The sequence below is a fragment of the Eupeodes corollae genome, chromosome 3 (assembly GCF_945859685.1).
Source record: "Eupeodes corollae chromosome 3, idEupCoro1.1, whole genome shotgun sequence".
Taxonomy (NCBI): domain Eukaryota; kingdom Metazoa; phylum Arthropoda; class Insecta; order Diptera; family Syrphidae; genus Eupeodes; species Eupeodes corollae.
Genome location: NC_079149.1, coordinates 123531504 through 123550627, shown reverse-complemented (window position 1 = coordinate 123550627; position 19124 = coordinate 123531504). Strand labels below are relative to the sequence as shown.

At 30.5% G+C, this 19124-nt stretch overlaps 3 protein-coding genes across 3 annotated transcripts; 2 read left to right on the top strand and 1 right to left on the bottom strand.

Annotated features, from left to right (window-relative positions):
* Nucleotides 1-1069: 1069 nt before the first annotated feature.
* On the top strand, nucleotides 1070-11280 carry LOC129949489 (sodium- and chloride-dependent glycine transporter 1-like). The gene is made up of 9 exons (XM_056060989.1): nucleotides 1070-1994; nucleotides 8943-9074; nucleotides 9376-9551; nucleotides 9616-9656; nucleotides 9718-9838; nucleotides 9915-10397; nucleotides 10460-10588; nucleotides 10652-10858; nucleotides 10915-11280. Exons 1-9 carry the CDS (start codon nucleotides 1811-1813, stop codon nucleotides 11188-11190), a joined length of 1749 nt encoding a protein of 582 aa, XP_055916964.1. The 5' UTR covers nucleotides 1070-1810; the 3' UTR covers nucleotides 11191-11280.
* Nucleotides 11281-11445: 165 nt separating this feature from the next.
* Nucleotides 11446-19024, bottom strand: LOC129949490 (sodium- and chloride-dependent neutral and basic amino acid transporter B(0+)-like). Its single transcript, XM_056060990.1, has 10 exons — nucleotides 18747-19024; nucleotides 16991-17122; nucleotides 16767-16924; nucleotides 16607-16686; nucleotides 16440-16536; nucleotides 13766-14096; nucleotides 13040-13188; nucleotides 12071-12199; nucleotides 11809-12015; nucleotides 11446-11746 (listed from the first exon to the last, which is right to left on the bottom strand). Exons 1-10 carry the CDS (start codon nucleotides 18916-18918, stop codon nucleotides 11471-11473), a joined length of 1731 nt encoding a protein of 576 aa, XP_055916965.1. The 5' UTR covers nucleotides 18919-19024; the 3' UTR covers nucleotides 11446-11470.
* LOC129949493 (uncharacterized) lies at nucleotides 17541-18330 on the top strand. The gene is made up of 2 exons (XM_056060991.1): nucleotides 17541-17639; nucleotides 17699-18330. Exons 1-2 carry the CDS (start codon nucleotides 17634-17636, stop codon nucleotides 18206-18208), a joined length of 516 nt encoding a protein of 171 aa, XP_055916966.1. The 5' UTR covers nucleotides 17541-17633; the 3' UTR covers nucleotides 18209-18330.
* Nucleotides 19025-19124: the final 100 nt, after the last annotated feature.

The window sequence follows — 19124 nt, the reverse complement described above, 5'->3', positions numbered from 1 at the left end:
AAAGGACTACAATTTTTGCAATTTAAATAATCTAAGTACTATTTTGGGACCACTAAGTCTAAAGTAAAATATTGTAGTTATAACAAAAAAAATATTCAACAGGCGCATGATAAAATAAAATGGTGCCATGGTAGCATTTGTTTATAATTTTTTAATTAAACGTTTACGTTGAAACCTTCGTATTAAAAGTGTCCCAAAACGTTAATCTGTCAGTATTTTTTTAAATAATGTTCGGGTAACCCTTGAAAAGTTATAGTTTAACAATAAAACTATTAAATTTTCTACATTTGATCTAATTTTCAAAAATGATAATGAAATAATAAATATTAAGCACCATTTCTATTGCAAAATATTGGAAGTTTAACTTTGGGACACCCTTTTTATGGCACTTTACCGCAATGAATCGCCAGCAATAATATTTGACTCAGTCATACCCTAGGGATATTTTCAAAATTGATGTACAATCTCATAAACATTAAATTACAAGCAAGGTCGTGAGACAAGTATTTTTTCCGAACTCGCTTTCATTGTGTCTATCTCTATGACGATGACGTTTTGAACTATCCCCCGTTGGAATGATGGTATACGACATGGGTTTTCACCTCTTTCGTATATAGAAATCTACTCACATAAAGACGTCTGCGTCTATAGAGACCCATTACTGGATCGATAAGTCCACCACCCATTTTTGAACTCAAAATCTCAAAAAAACAACAACAACCAAGCAACACAAGTCTATCCTATGCCATACCAAGTCGTACACAATAGATTTTTGCGCGAGAGTGAAAAGACGAAAAGGCATATGCAGCAGCACCAACAAACAAAACAAACCCTCCCCTCGATGATACGACGCGACGCGACGGTCGGCCGAGTGTCGTTCTCGAGCTCTGGCTGAGAGTAAAATCAAGTGAAACCACCACCACACAAAGTGAGAGAAAAAGTGAGAAAAATAACAACAACAAAAGAAATATACTTTTAACAAAAACAAATAAAAAATCATTAAACAAAAAAGTATCCACAAAAAAAATTAAAATTGTAAACAAGATTATGTGCTTGAACATCGCAAAGGCAGAACTTTTTCGTATACCCCAAGTGAGTAAGACCCAGACTACCAACCCACTGGACAGACGACTCCACTATACTCGAGTCGCGCTATATAGACTTGGTCATTGGTGCTAAACTTTTCGAGGAGCAAAAAGATGACACAGTTCGCTGGCAGACGTTCGTGTGATAATTCCTCACAGCCGGACTCAAAGTGGTGCTGAGCTAACGATAGATACCCGTGCGTCCGTCCGTAAGCGTCGCGTCGTCGTCGTCGTTTAGTTTCGAGCTGAGCTGCTGGAAGGCAAAAGGCACATCCAGTAGCACTTCCTAGTCACTTCGGTATTCGGTTCGGTGTTGGGTCCGAGTTCGATTCGATTGCATTCGATTCGATTCGATTTGATTCCAAAATTGAATATAGCAGAATTCGCATACTCGTCCGTCAAAGTCACAGCTCACAAAAATAGTCTTTCATTTATTTGCTGCAATAAGTTGTCAGGTGCGCGGAAATGTTTATCTAGTTTTTGTATTGTTTTTATGGCCGATCCGCAGCCATTCCCATAACAGTCAAGTCAACCTATAGTGAAGACCGAGACTCAGAGACAAGAAGTCATTGGCTTTGGCATCGGGTGCAGCCTTTGCAGTGATTTTGAAGAAGTGACAGTGTTTTCTTTTATTCTCTCTCGGTCGTACTTTATTTATTATTGTTTAAGTTTTAGTTTATTGGTTGAAGAAAATTTGCTTTAAAAAAGTGCTAAAGAGTGACGCAATGACATCGGCAGATAATCACCGACATGTATCTTCTTATGACATCGGTGCTAAACCCTTCCGGCACGACCCCGAACGGGGTAAGTGGTCATCGCGGTTGGACTTCTACTTTGCCTGTTTGTGTCAAGGCTTTGGATGGGAGGCTCTTGGTGAAATTCCGGTTTATATATTTTTTATGGGAGGAGGTGAGCAAAAAATTGGGTGGATTTTTAATCGTTTTTCGTTCGTTTTAGTTTTTTTTTTTCTTTGTTTTTATTTTATATGTCTGACTACTTTTTTGAGGGGATGGTGCGAGAAGGGGGTGGGGTGCTGTTGAAAAAGGTCGAATGTGGTTTGAAGGTTCTTGGGGTAGTTTGGTTTGGTGGTGCAAAAAAGCTTTTTTAGTTTATGTTTTTCCATTTTAATAGAGAGGAGATGTGCAGGAGTTCAACTTTTGATGCATTCTGTAAGAGCTTTTTCAACTAAGGAGAGATTTTGGTTGTTTATTTCTTACATTGATAACAATTTAAGGGAGGGACTACAACCCACTGTGTGACAGAAGGAATTTAATGCAACAGCTTTTAAAGAATGTGTAGGAGGTTGATAGAACATAAGTTTATATGTATGTATGTAAAAGTTGGGATAGGGCTTTGATGGATATTTGCTGACTTATGAAGATATTATTTTAAAGAATAAATTAAAAACAAAACAAGATCAATTAATTTATTTTTGTTTGTCTGATTTTCCTCGAAAATTGTTTTTCAAGAATTATTCTGAAACAATTTTTCATTATTTTCCTAAAAGTGATATGAATTCAGTTATAATTGCCAAACTTAGGAAGCAATCTTTAGACTTAAATTACTTTAGAAAATTAAAAACATGAAGCATAAACTCAAAACTCAGTTAAACCAATGAATTAATCGTCAAAATTATCTAAGCCATTGGCATGGCGCCTAGCATGACAGTTTCTATGACAGCTTAATTCTCCAGTTTCAAAAAATATTTGTTTTCCTTCAAAAGTTATAATTTATATTGTTTGTTTTATTATAAAGTAACTGTGATTGCATCATTATTGTATATTGAAACGAAAATGAATAATTTGGAAACGGTCAGCAATAATATTGTTTTTAAGTTAGTAAACTTGAATTAAGTTATAGTATGTATCTGTGTATGCATACAAATAGAATATATTCTTTCCATTAAATCTGTGACTACAACTATGCAACTGAGCTTTGGTTAGTCCCAAAAATAAACAAGTTTTCACAAAAAATATAAAACCCAAATATGTTCAGTTAGTTAATTTGTTTGTCAATAAACAAAAGATATTAAACTAATCATTTCATCAAGCAGAAGATTTATCAGTGATCACTTTTTCTATGACATCAATAAAAGATGAAACTTAGGCGCATACTTACTTGGTTAGTTTCATCTATTTCTTGATAATATCTAATATCAATTGGTTGGAATTGACGTTCTGAAAGGTTCATATAATGTTTTGATAAATCTGTTTTCCAAAATTTTGTTTTCGAATTACAGTTGTTTTCCATTTTAAGTAAACGGAAATAAAGCATACTGTTTTTTCATAATATATAATTTTACGGTTGACATTATGTCTGAAATACTACGTCATTTAAATAATTACCACGCAAATTGTTGCGAGCATCTTTGGAGAAAATTTCCGACCTATTTTTGACACATAGGTGGTTTCTCGGACATAACTTGATGAATGGTGGTTTTTAAACGCTCAAGAGTTAAATTTTTATCTGCACCACAAAAATTCCAGCGGTGCCAAAACGCGTGATCTTGGTGGACGATTGATATCGCCACTACGAAAAATTACGAGGAAATGTCACCTGCAACAAAGTCATATTCGCCTGAGTTGTGTGGTATGTTGTACCGTCTTAAGTTTAAGGTACGAGCCAAACGGCTCTGCCAGAATCACCATTTTTGAAGTAGGTTTTTACAATTTCCGTCCGTTGTACGATAGTTGAGCGATCCATTTTCGTATATTTCTGACTTTCAGCCGAAAAAAAAAATTGGTTTAAAAACTTAGCTTGACAGATGTCGAATTCCGCTATACTTTTGAAACCTCAAAATAAAATACTATATACTTGTTCTCAAAATCGCAAACTTTTTATTATTATTTGCAGAATTTTGTAAGTTATCATTGCGAATTTTTAATTTGGTTCAATTTTTGAAAATTAAAACAACACGTCTTATTATTCAATTAATTGTATAAGTATAAAATTATAGATTTAAAGTCATGTTGGTTGGTCGGTCCCTTTTTGATGTCTCCAGTTTAGCGTTCGAAGTTAGGTGAGGTCCCTTACCGCTTATGCGCGCCACCTAATCCGCGTTTTAAATATTAATTTAAAACAAAAAAGCAGGAATTTCCAGATTTTCATTATTCTAAACCTATACTTTCAGTATTTCATAAAGTAGTAGAACATTTTTGAAAGATTAAGAAGAATTTTGAAAAGTAAAGTGGAAAAACAAACAGTTTTTCAAAATGTATTACAAATAAAAGTATATAGAAATAAATCTACAATAATTGTGAAAATTATACAATTGCGAAAGCATTACAAGATCATTCTTTCTCTATCCATTGCCACGTTCCTTAAAAAGTAGTTCATTGTACAAACAAATTCAAACACATTTATTAATTTTCATAGCAATAATGTTAAAAAACGCACTGAAATGAAATATATTTTGCTTAAGAAAATCAATAAAATAAACATTAATGAGCTTGTGATAAGCATAACCTCTAAATAAATTGATGATCGTATCAAAATACGTCTTTGATATGGTCATGGTCAACATAATGTTCCTGTATGTATTTTTGTTAATAATGTTTGATAAGCAAATAAATATGTAACCATACCAACACAAAACAAATATATACCTAACAATATTTATAGTTTTTTTCATAATATTTGTCTTTGAAACTTTTGAATTCTAAGAACGGAAAAGTTAAAATTGTTATTTAAGCTAATCTTACTCCATTTTTTATTATGTACATTCCTTTAAATTACAGTTTTGGAAAGCTTTACAAATTTCTTTTTTTTAGAAAATATTGTTATATTTTGAAATTTAAAATATATATTTATTTCGTTTTAACCTAATTTTTACAAAAAAATCAATAACTTATTGTTATTAAAAGAAAAAATGTCATTATAATTCCTTATCAACACACACTTTCGATTTCTTTTTCGATTTGTTGTTATATTTAATTTATTCAAAAGAGATAAGAGCAAGAGGTTTAAAATCAATTGTTATTTAATTTTGCTTTTTTTTTTGAAAACAAAAACAAAAATTGTGTCATACGAGTACTAGAAAAATATTTTAATTAAATATGTATAAATAAAATAATTGAAATAAAATAATAAAATGCACGTTTTTATAGCAAGTAGACAAAGTTCGTCAGATAATATTGGGGTCATATGATGGTTAACTCGTTTTGGAGTGGAATTGAGTGGGTTAAAGATCACCCACAAACGATTGTACAAAGTTCATGAAAAGTTGTATTAGAAGTTAAAACAAAATTATGATTCATAAATCATTAAGATTTCTAATAAGTTTCAAGAAAAGGTTGCAAACTTAGAACTTCAACAAAAAACCAAACAACGTTATCGTTCAGTTTAAAAACAAAAAAATTATTTCATCTTAAAAAATTTTTAATTAAAAATGTAAAATTACAAAACTCATTCATTTTAAGATTTTGGAAAAATATTAAACGTGTTTTATTTTGCTTGTAATTCAGATCAAATCATCAATTTGTAATACCTAAAACTAGGTATTACTGTTTTATAATAGGTGGCATATTTCAATAAAAATAGAGTTTTAAAACTTCTTTTTTCTTTAACAGGGAAATAAATTAATTTTAATTATATAAAGAAATATCTTAATATTTATTTTTCCCTAAAAATAAAAAAAAAAAATCATCGTCGAACAAAATAATCGAAATGTAATTCCTCGCAAGTGTTAAATAAATTGATTATCCGAGCTGTTTTATTGTCTTGATCTGATGGTAATTGAATCATTATAGTGATAAAATGTGTCTTTTAATATATAATAATATAATAAAGCTTAAGATAACTTTTATATGACTTAACAACAGGTTGTATATCCTAACCTTATTATTTTTCTCGTAGATCTGTTAAACATCTGATCGTGTTCTTAAGACAATTAAGTTCATATTTTTTTAAATCCCGAATGTAATACTCTCCCCTTAGTACCTTAATAATAATTATTGCAATTATTAACAACAATGGAATTAATTAATAGAAATAATTATTTATTTGATAGTTATAGCCATCATTAACTTGAAAACGATTTTAAAATAATTCCAAAGAATTTAATCTGATCTTTCTGATGATGACGAAAAATTAATCACGAACTAAGTATAAATTAAGTTTAAATTATTATAAGAAATACAATAAATCTAATGTACCTCCGAGAATGGTATTATAATGTAGGTCAATTCTGAGAAAAAATCTAAATAATAAATTACTTGCGATATTTAGTTTCAAACAAAGAAAAAACAAGGGGCGTATAACGATAATCATTTATAAAATGCTATGAAGATAAAACTATTGTTTAGCAAAATTATATAATGTATTGTAAAAGAAATTTCGATTCCAGACTGAAAATGTATCATGATACGAATTCGAGTAGTTTAGCTTTAGTGTGAAATTTGAGACATTTGCTCTTAATGTATGACATTTTAAAGCTGATTTTAATAGTTTACAAATAAAAACTTATTTCAATCCGGACACATTATAACTTAAAATCTTAACTAACTAACTATTTTCCTTATGGTAGACCCAAATTTAAAATTGGTGCGTTGTCACCCTGTGTGCTTGGCTGTCAATTTAGTTGCCAGCTATATTTCTCGAAGAGTTATTATACACAATGTTTTGATTTAAAAGTTCATTCATCAATAAGTGTAAAGAAGAAATGTCTCCAAAAATAGTTTTCAGAACATCACACTTCAGCCCCAACTTGAAGTCCCAGGTAAAAACTTTGTCCTCGATTATCATTCTTTCGTCGAGAACAACAATTTTTCCTTTCAGTGGGACCTTTTTAAGGAGCATCTTTTTTATGCGTAGGAGCTTCGCTTGCCTATGACGCACAATCAGTGGTAGATCCTTCTAGATGCTTATGTTTTTTCATTTCAGGGTATTTGAGTTTTTTAGGACGTTAAAAGCTGTTTCACGAGACTATATTTTCACAATTACTGTAGCTTCAAGTGTGTTGCGGTTGCTAATACTATAAGCGGATTCGACCAACAAAACGTTGTTGTTAATATTTGTTAAATTAAAAAAAAATGAAATAGATATTTTGATTTGGTAAAAATAAAAATCTACTAAAAATATCATCAGATATTTCCAATAGATCGTCGGACAAACAGTTTTTCATTTAAATAATGATTGCATAGTTTTTAACACACACATTGACAGTCCGTTTTTGGTGATAATAAATCACGAATTTATAAATTGCTGATTTTTTGAATTGCATTAATTTTATTCAAATTGGCCTTAGATAGAGGAAGTGAACCGTTTATTAATTTGTTATTATATTTTAAATTTCAAAATTCATCAAAATATCGATTTTTAATAATTTCTAGATCGCAAAAGTATTTGCATTATATATAAAATGGGTACGAGTTGACTTCTTCTTACTATACATTTATTTATTTATCAAAGACTGAATTGATATAAATATCATTTAAAAACTTCAATTAACAAAATTTTTTTTTCAAAAGTCAAGTAAATTTTTTAGAAAATATTTTTAGAAATATTTTCAAAAATGTACATATGTACATACATACGTCCTGCGTTAGATTTTCGATACCAAATACGTATCCGTTTTTAATATATAGAATTTTTAAACCATTAAATATTATTAAGAAAATATAAGACCTTTTAAAGGGGTCATATTCATAATCATATTTTAAGCCCGAGTCTATTTGAACTGGAGTCTAAATATAACATCTAGCTAAAACACAACTGCTATTCACAAAGAATTTAGCATCTCTTTTGGTTAGAAACAGGTGAAAGGGAGCAAAATAAAATGCTGGAGATGCAAAATCTTTCAAATATTTTAAATTATTCTAGTTCCTATTAGATGAGAACTTTCATGCAAGTTGCGCTGCTGGTATTTATTATTATTTATTTATTTTTTCTTGAATTGATGATACATTTTATACAAATGTTACTCAGCTCTTTTAAAGGAGTTGATTCGGGTTAAGTAGAGCTTTTGTTTTCTGTTGGGTGATCGCATTCCAATATCCAGCAAGATATCAAAATATTGATATATTTCAGTCTTTTAACATTTTAATTTTTGATTTTTCAATTTCAAATAAAATATCTCGCAATGTAATTTTTTCGATCAGTTTGTTTATTTTTGACGTTTCGTAGATTCTTAAAACAGCGTAAACATAGGTTCCGTCGTGTTAATTTTTGGACTCTAGGCTATCGTTTTAAATGGGTTTTTATTGTCTATGAATAACATAAATTGAAGTTTAATTAAGCAAAGACAAAAAAGAACTATGAATATGGCCCATTGTATTTAAATCGGTTTATTAATACCTGAGAATATTAAAAAAAAAAACGCTTCTATGAGGGAAAATCTTCTGGTACAATATAAAAATATACTTCTTATATTATAAGAAGCCCCACTTCTTTCAAGAAAAAAATCTATGGGGCATTTTTGGAGAATTTGAAATTCCTGTTTGACCAAAAGAAATTTATGAGCACAACTGTTTCTTTTGATCCAAAAAAAAATGAAAATAAAAAAAAACACTTTACATCAATCTGCTTCAAATGTTAATTTTCAAGTTTAAACTCAAACGACGGCATGGTTTACGCTTTATTTACGAGGATAGAAGAGTTCTTTAAGTATCGGAATAACATTTATGAATGAACGCAATATTTCCTATATAATTATTCCTATATATCGCAAAAATAAATTGAAACTAAGATCAAAAAAGTTAAATTTTAATTGAAGAAGAGATGATTAATATTTAAGTTTTTAAAAAGGCGATACAAAATATTTGTTATGTATTTAAATCTAAAATTTTAATTTTGTCTTAATTTCTATCAAACAATTAAGTAAGAAATATGTTCAAACATTTCTCTATTTTTTCTTTTCAGGATTCTCAATAATCTCATTCCTGCTTTCAGTTTTATTTGTTGGCATTCCAATATTCTTCATACAGTCATTTCTAGGACAATTTTCCAGTACTGGTTTAATATCAGCATTTAGAATAGTGCCATTATTTAAAGGTAAGTTCATCACACTTTTCTATAATTTGCCGTAGCTTTAATTATAGACCTTACCGGCTATCTCATTGAGTAGTAACACATCACAATAAAATTTTTTAATACTATTATTTGTATAACTTTGATTTTGATTCGTATTCTTGTAGCAACATTTCAAACAACACTTTTACAGTTCATGAAATTTCATTCCCATTTTAATTTGCCGAGAATGTTAATGCTCTTTGAAATGGCCTGGAAGGACTTTTAACATATTATCTTTCGATTTTTTTTTTTGTTCAAAATTAAAATTAATCACTTCCTCAAGGTATTGGCTTCCTCATTGTGATCTTCAACGCCATCTCATTAACATATTACAGCGTATTTGCTGCAGTTCCATTATATTATTTTATCGAATCTATTCAGCCGAATCTTCCATGGATGAACTGTAACCAGTCTTGGAATTCTCCGAATTGTACAGTTCGGAATTTCTATGATTTTAATGTTAGTATTGATAATTTGAAGTTCTCTTAAGTATCTTTAACTGAAAATTGTTGTTTTTTTTAAGGATGAAGCAGTTGATCCTCATGCAACAGTGGAGTTTTTTCAGTAAGTTTAGCACAATTCTTGGAGGTATTAAGATATTTGACTTAAATTGATTATTTTTTAGTTCAAAAGTGCGAGGACTGGAAGGTGACAGAGGTCCGTTCTCGATAACGGTGGGGCTACTTTTCAGCACACTTGCCGTATGGCTGATAGTCAGCTTGGTGTTTTTCCAAAAAATCAAACTTGTAATAACCCAAAATTTCTAAACAAACTTTGAATTGTGTCTAAAATGATTCTATGTACATATGTATTTTTCTAAAGATTGGAACACTTTTTCGAATAACAGCTGTGATACTTTTTGCTGCCTTTCTGGTTGTCTTCCTGAGGCTGTTCTGCCTGTCGGGCTTTCAAGAGGCTCTCAAGGGATTTTCTTTTGAAATTCCCGAAGTTCATCTAATGCATCCACATGTTGGTGCTTATCTTGTGATGTTATTTTTTCGGCCTGGATGGGCGAATGTTGTCAACCTGGCTAGCCATAATAGTTTTCAAACGGATATAATGAAGATGTCGTTTATGGTGTGTTTGAGTGGATTTGGAATGATTGTGCTGGCGGCGACTGGTGGACGAATCGTCTGGGATCATTTTGAAGATCACGTTGGAGGATTACATTTGCATGTGGACGAACAGCATTCGCTGCAATTTATTTATCTGTGTTATGCTTTTCTTTTGGGGGAGCTGCCTTATGCGAATCTTTGGTGTGCGATGTTTTTTGGAGCTTTGTGTCTTGTAGAAGTTATCAAGATTGTAAGTAACACAGATTTTTATTTTCTGGGAAGGTTATTTGAGTTTAGTTTTCGTGTTTTAAGGTCACCCTATTGATGACAGTTCAAACAGCGCTTTGTGATGAATTTGAAATTTTGCGCTCCCATAGCCGAGTGATAAAGGCCACATTGGTTGGCTTCCTTGTAACGACTTCTATCTTCTTTTGTACACAAGTGAGTATTACTTTACTTCTATCTTGAGATCAAACAGTATTTTGAGTTTTTTCTATTTTTCAGTCTGGATTCCATTCGTTGGGGATTTTTGACTTAGGAGCTGTCTTCTCACAAACTCTAGTCTTCTTCCTGATACTCGTGGTTGTGCTTTGGATCTATGGCAAGATGAGATTCCAAAGAGATGCTCAATTTATGGTGGGTCGAACCATGTCCACTTGGGCGATATTTGTACTTCAGTACGTAGCACCTTTTGTTCTCTGCGTTCCCATGGTAAGTTCAAAGAAGAAAAACTATGCACTCAGAGTTTTAAACGTTTTCTATTTCAGTTCATTGTGGTAGTTCAGTTAAGTGACTTTGATAAAGTCCTTGTAGTTTTAGGTTATTTAATCCAATCTCTTCCATGGATGGTTGTTATTATTTATATAATGTTTGCACTATCAAAATCCCGCCGAAGATCGTTGGCAGCTAAGTTAAGAGAATGCATACAACCTAGTGATTGGTATCCGGCTAATCCAGCCGATTGTCGACGTTATGAACAGGCTATTGGATTGCCTGATCACGCACATCAGCTTTTAGAAATGCATTTGGATATGGATCCATAGTTTTACTATAGATGCTAATTTTATATTTTTAATTTATACAGAATAGACTATAGAAGTTAGAAGTAAATACAAAATTTTTTCAAGTGTCAATGTTGTTTTTATTGGATTATTTTTAGAAGCTAGAAAAAGAAGGCTTCGGCTCAACACTTAATAAAGTAATCGAACACAAACTTTTTTCTACATGGTATCAGAAGTGGGATCCAAAACCACATAAGCTCTTTCCATTATAAACTTCAAATGAATAACTAAAAACCATTCTAATACTTAATATAGATTTATTTTACAGAACTATAGTTGTCAACGGTTGGAATGTTTCAGGATTATCAATTGTCTCTTCATACTGTTGCCTTTGTTCAGCATCAGTTGGATACCAATCTGTTGGCTTAACACATCTTTTAAATCTCATCCCCAGAGTTCCGTTTGTTTGCAACAGTTGAAATACACAATATACCGGTAGGGCAAGCCATGTGATCAATGTTATATAAACACCAATATTAATACTTTGTGGAACACCATAACGATAACTACTAAACATTAATAATATAAATCCAATAAGCTTTAAAGAAACAAAGACAAATTAACAATTTTACGCGATTTAGGTAAATTTAAAATTTTTACCAATGTTACTCCTAAGAATATTGGTGTAACAAATCTAACAATATTGATTTTCCACGTTTGTAGAGCCTGACTTGTCATAAATTCAACATCACGTTGAAAACGTTCCCTGCCATATACCCAAACAACAATTATCAAAAGCATTAGATTGCAAATTGCTTGTGTTGAAATACTTAATTCAGCTACTATTTCGGTAAAGTAAATTCCATTCTATTGAAGATATTGGTTATTAAACATTGAAAAATATAGAATTTTAAGAACTCACCTCTGTGCAAAAATAAGCAGAAATAAGTGCTAATACGCCAGAAAGCCCCAAAGTTACTTCAACTTTATAAAGACGTAGTATTTCGAATTCATCAAAGAGAGCTGTTAGAATCGAGAACATTTGAGTTATCTGAAAAGATGAAAAGCAGCAATAATTAATTAAATAATTTAAAATTAAGTTGGAAAAGGTTCTCAGCAAATAACTAGCTAAATAATGGAATGCCTTATACTTTAAATTACGCACTATTTGAGAAAGATTGAATTTAAAGTATGGAGCTCTTTATTGGTGCTCAAAGGCCTCAAGCTGGTCATTACGATCGTAAACAGTCCAATGAGGATCTTGACCAGACTTTCCAATATTCACATGCTATTACATTCGCTCAAGTAGTCTCGAACGTTCTAAATCGTATTCTGACGATATCCAATCTTATAGACTTTCTCGATGCCCTTTTTAGATTTCTTTAAAATCATCAATCGCCAAAACAGTCTTCTGAGTGCTAACGATTTTCATGCTATTATCTGTATAGTCGTAAACTTCCTGAACAGTCTGTCTTAACAAATGGTAAGCTGAACGGTCGTGATCATTTGTATGGTCTTAAAATGCTTAAAGAGACTCAAAAATGTTTGGAATATCGTTTTGGGGTTTGGGGTTTTGTACGATCTTGAGCTTTATTAAATGTTTTCGATAGTGCAGAACTTTCTGGACTGTCACAAAAAATTTGTACGGTCCTTAATGGTATTTAGTTGGACAGAATAAGTGGTAATCAGAAAATTTTATGATTTTCAGCTGTTTTGAATGTTCAATACTATCTGTATTGAATGCTTTCGAATTGGTTTGACAATGGTCAACAGTCTTCAAAATTTCAACTAATATTATATGAACAAGTTTCACGCATTTTTTTAAGTAAAATGAAATATTTGTATGAAATATTAAAAATAATAGAGATCAAATTTTCTCATTTATACTCACCATGAGATTAAAAGTTCCAGTAATAAGAACAGCCAGAAACATCCAAGTCCATAGATGTGGAAATTCCATAGTTGCCAAAGAACTTGGAATACTAAGAAAAGATGTCCATTGTTGATCGTAAGTTGGTACTACCATATTTGGTCTAATAGCTAAAATAAATTAAGACTTTTAAAGTATTGATAAAAATGATGATTTTATTTTAATAACCAATTGATAGTTGATAAAAATCAAAGACTAACATATAACAATTCAATTGACAAAAGTTTTGATAGTTGAAAATTGTATATAGGCTTTTGAGATCCTCAAACTAAATGCATGGGTATCAATTAAAAGTTAATTAATTTCTTAATACTTACTTACTTACTTACTTAATAACTCTTAATACAAACAGTCTTAATTGACTAAATTTTACTAAATTTCAATTTTTTTTAACTATCAATTGATACTTGTCAGTTGCATGGGAATTAAGGATTATAAATAGAAATGTAAAATAGTAAGTGACAAACATTCACAGATTGAACAATTTATGAGTGGACAATTTGCTATTAATCAGTTGATAATAAGATAGATAATTTCAAATTTGTCATTCTATATCAAAATCCGAACCACAGAAAGCTTGAAGTCACAAAAAAAAAACAGTAAAAAAGGTAACTCCGTAAGTTTTGAAACAGATTTTGACACTTGTTTGAATTTTATTGAATATAATATTTGAAAGTTTAAACTTACATGTCAAATGAGATTCCGTAAACATGCACAACAATCCAAGTAAAACCAAAACTCCAAGTTGTGAAAAACAAATCAACCAACTATATTTGTTAATGTCAGTTTTAAAATTATTATAACTGGCCATGCTTAAAATAGAACCCCATCCAGGACCAAAAGTAGCAAGTGTCAGCATTGGAGCCATAAAGAAGCACATTTTAAAATCAAATTCGGTTTGATATTGAATATGTTTGTGAATATTTGTCATAGATCCTGGCAGCAACATCATTCGAAGGGAGACTATACTTAGGAGAGCAATTAGACTAAGCGAAGAATATCGTAGAATTTGTCCAATCTAAGAAAAAAAAAAGATGAGGGTTATAAGTTAAAATCTTTTCTATTTCTATTAAAAATTGTATTTCAAATGTTGTACAGAAAGAAAAAAATATTTTATGGAACAATATTTTATGATAGCAATATTTACCTAAAAAATTAAAAGGGAAATAGGTATGTGACAGCTATTAATTTATCGTCTTAAGTTACCAGCTGTCAAATTTCGTTTTAATTGATTTAGTTTCTTGTAACAATTTATGAAGGGCAAATCAAGAGCGGATCCAGACTTTTCATCATGGGGGGGGGGGGGGGTCACACACTTAGATGAGTTTTTACTCACAACTTAAAAATGTTTTTTGATGTTTTGTAAAGGAGGCTAACAAAATTTTATAATTGCTAAAATAACAACTTTATTTATCAAATTATTTAAGAACACTGTTGTCCAGCAAGGTTCGGTCTAACTATTTAATTTAGACTCCTTACATATATGATTATAACAGTTTTCTAAATATGCCATATTTAAGAGCTAAAACACAATAGTTTAGAGGGTTTTTGGTGCATTTCGTGCATTTCCAAAAATACAATACACTTTTCTTGTTTTCATTTATACTAATGCGAAGAACGCTGCAAAAATTTAAATATCCAGAATATGAGAGAGGATCTGATATGTAGAAATGTCGGGCTTTTTTGACGTAGTTTTTTTTAACTTTATTTTCGGGATTCTCCTATTACTATCGTTATCAATCTGCTTACTCGTATTTTTATCTTAAAGGCGTCAAGAAAACTTAAAAATTATAGAGATACAAAGGTTTGGTTCTTGAATTTAAGGAAATAGTTGCATTTAAGCACATAATTTCTCTAAAAATTAAATTAAAACAAAGTAATGTAGGTAAACAAATAAGTTGGAAAGAAAATTTTTTATAGCACCCAGAAATTACACGAAATTGTCACTTGATTTTTTTTAGGACATTTGTATTATTGCAATTCGTGTTTAAATCTCAGTTCTAGAGCATCTAAAACAAAAGTAGATTTATTTAATTTTTTAAGAACTTTTAAGATTAAGTTAGATCTTTTGTGTTCAACAGAAAACCCAACTTTGAAAGAAATAAAATGCACGACTGGGTCGCAAACTTGCTAATTTCTTCCAAAAAGTCTGTTTAAAAATATTTCATATATTTTAAGATTTAAAAATGTACCTGCAAAATAAGTTTTTCTCAAAAATTTAAATGCCATTTTATTTGTCAAAATTTAAATGCTATTTTACTGTCAAAAAATCTAGATTTAATTCTTTTTTTTCGTAAATCATTTTTATTTTAAAATGCTGTTTTAAAAATATTTTTGGTAAGCACTTAATAAATAAAATTGTTCAAAAAAAGTTGTAGGTACCCTTTCTGAGATATTGAGTTTTGTAAACAAAATCAGTATTTTTTTAAAAATAAAAAAAAAATACATTTTTGATCATATAAAATTATCATCAATTTGATCATTGACAAGAGCTTGTACAGAAAGAGAAGAATTTTAAAATCTGTCCATTAGTTCTTGAGAAAACTTAAAAAAAAAATAAAGGTTTTTTCAGGGGTACCCTTAAGAATGCAACATTTAGAGAAAGTTTTATAAAAATAACATGTTTTAACGAAACAAATTTTATGGGGACTGCTGTTATTTTTCGTATTTTTCATGACTCCGACGACCCCCCTCCTGGATCCGCCATTGGGGCAAATATAGAACTTTGAAGCTTTCATCGGTCTATCATTCACTTCGATGTTTTTTGGATAAATCATAATTAATAGCTACAGAAAAGTTTGAAAGACAGCTTTTATTAAAAAAGAAAACTATGGAATGAAAAAAAATGATTCCATAATGTCAAAACGAATCACCCACAAAGAGTTTATAATGAACACCGTTTTTGAAGTTGACTTTAGCTAAGTTCAAACAATTTACAGTACAAAATCTTGTGAAATCACAATTTTATTTGACAATTTTGGAAGAAAAGTCACTGTGAGCTACTTTCGAACGATATTGAAGTTATCATTGTTTTAGAACCTGTTAAACATCTCACAGTCAAATGTAAGACTTTGAAACAAAATCTACCAACCATGTGAATACAAAAATGTGTATCGAAAGTTATTTGGCTATTGTCGGCTCATTAAAAGCTGTTGTCAAAACATTGAGTGATCTGACAATCATCTACACTTAGCTTTAGTTACTTAAATATTCCACTCATAATTTAAATTATCATAAAATGATCACTAAAATGTCATTATTTTTGAAATTTAGTTCAACAAGGAAAAAAAAACGTGTCTTTGGAAATGTAAACTGTCCGATTAAATTCAATAGTTGAAGTTGCCATTATTTTATTATTTACCTTTTCAGTGGTGTTACAAAGTGTAAGTGAAACGGCTATCCAAACAAGAATAACACATCCGTATAAAGAAAATGAAAATGCTGTTTGAAATTGTTCCCTATAGCAAATAATAAAAGCAAAATAATAATTTCTTCTTATAAATACAAATCATGTTTTTTGTGTCTTACGAAAAATACTCCACTGACGGAATTTGCATTAAATGATAATATGAGTCCAGTTCCTCAGTTTCATTATAATCACTGCAATGCTAAATTAATAAAAGTAATACAAGATTAAACAAATAATAAACATATTTAAAATTATAAACAAAAATATAAATATACCTACAGAATCATCATAACTTTTATTACGAAGTAACCACGCTTCACAACTCCAGGGAAGTGTTGGACTTAGAGAATATATTAGAAATAAAATTGGGACAGCAGTATAAATAGCATAAAATGTTAAGGAGCATACGTTCATTGCAAGAGCAATGTAACCAACACCTTAAATAAAAATCACACCTTAAATACAAATCATATCAATTTTAAGAAAATAAGTTCAAAATGTACCTTTAAATAATGGAGCAACTCGAAAAGCTGAAATAAAACCTGAGCTTGAAAATTGTCCCAAAAATGATTGCATAAATACGATTGGATAGGTGAAGAGGATAACATTCATAACCAATGCCAAAAACATGAAAACTGAAAAGAATAAAACAAAAAACCGAGATATTAAAAGAGCAATGTCTTTTTAATGTGTTATTTTTGGGATACTTTTAACAACTTCACTATTGTATTACATTTATGCTTGGTGACAAAATTCTTAATTGTCCTGGTTCCTGAGTTTTAATTATGTGGACTTATGTCCTTGAACTTTTCTTTCTTTACAAATCTTAGAGAGACATACATTTTAAACCAACAAAAATTAATTACATATGATTAAAAACAACCGAATATTCTTTCTCATGTTAACATTTACCCAACATTTCGTATTTCCACACCCACTAAGAATTGTTTCACTATAAAAATGCAATCAAATTTAAGTTCAATCTTTTTGTGGAACTATTAACTTGCAATAAACAATCAAACCTAAAGTGAAAGGTGGGTGAGTACCTTTACTTTGTGACTATATAAGTTGTTTAAATTTTGCTAAAAAATCAGTATCAACAACTTAGTTGGAACTAACCTATCTCTTAAAGAAAATTATATCAACATGAAGGTTTATAATTCTACAAAATAAATTCCTTCAATTTAATTTTTGAACATTATTTTTTATAGTTCACTACAATCGCTGTTGCCATTCTCGCTTTTATTTTGGGCGTTCAGTCCCATACTTTCCAAACTGGTCTCTTAAGCCCTCTTCTCGGCCTAGGTCTTAATGGACTTAATCTTGGCCTTAATCCACTTGGTGTAGCGCCTGTTGGACTTGGAATAAATGGACTTGGACTAGCTGTTGGTGGAAGTAATGGACTTGGCCTAAATCATCATCTTGCTGGACTATGGAATTTGCACAATCTTGGATGGGGTCGTCGCTCTGGAGATCTTGGAGTTGTTGATGGTGGTATATATCCTTATGGATATGGAAACTCATTGTCTCAAGGATCTGCTATCCTAGCTGCTCCTACCACTGCTGGACATAATGTTGACTTAACTGGTTACGGAGCAATTTCGGGACACGGTGCTACTTATGTTGCCAAGACTCGTGGATCTGTTCATACTGCTCCATTAGATGGACACACTAGCTCAGTTGCTTCGGTAAATGTTGCTTCAGCTCCAGGAACTTTTTAAGGAAATATGGGCTTTACTATTGAATATAATCTCAAAACGGCTCTTCGACGAAAAACTAATAAAACTTATCTTACTCTTTTTTAAATAAAAATTCAATTAATTTATTGGCCAATATAATAAAAGCGATTTTTATTTTGTTGTTCATAAATATCACTGTAACAATGAAAGTTAATTATAGAAAAATACGCCCTCTAGCTTTAGGTGATATCTCAAAAGTGTCTATAGTCTTGGTTTCTGTATTCCCTAGAGGTGCCGAAATCTCTAAACGAATAATTGCATTGAGTTTTTGTATGCATTTTTAAGGTGGCCGAAATCTCTAAACGAATAATTGCATTAAGTTTTTGTATGCATTTTTAAATAATTTCAACTTGATCTCATATTGTATTTTCTGATTTCTTTTTGCACAATAACAACAAAACAAGCATTTTCTTTGTTTAAAGCCTGACAATGTTTTTGACAGGCATATCCATCAGCCATCCACAATTATTAGAATTTTCAAATCTTATAAACTCGACTTTGATGTTTCAGTTTAACTCACTTCCTCCATGTGTTATAAATGGAACAGCTGCAACTCCAAATGCAACATCCATTCGAAATGAATTACACACGCATGCATAGAAAAAATCACTTGAACTTGACCAAAATCCACGATCTTTGTTTGGCTTAAATGGTTTTCCACCATTTGAATCATATGACGTTTGATATGACATTTTAAACAATTATTATTTCTATTTTTATTTTTAACTTCAACTAAACATTTCTATAAGTTATGTTAGACGTTAACAATATCACGGCTTTTTACTGACTGACCTATAGCATTTATATTATGGGGAAAAATATTGAAACAAAACATTAATTTATTAAGATTTATTTTGATGCATCTTTATCAGTTTTCTGTACCAATATATTAGTATTT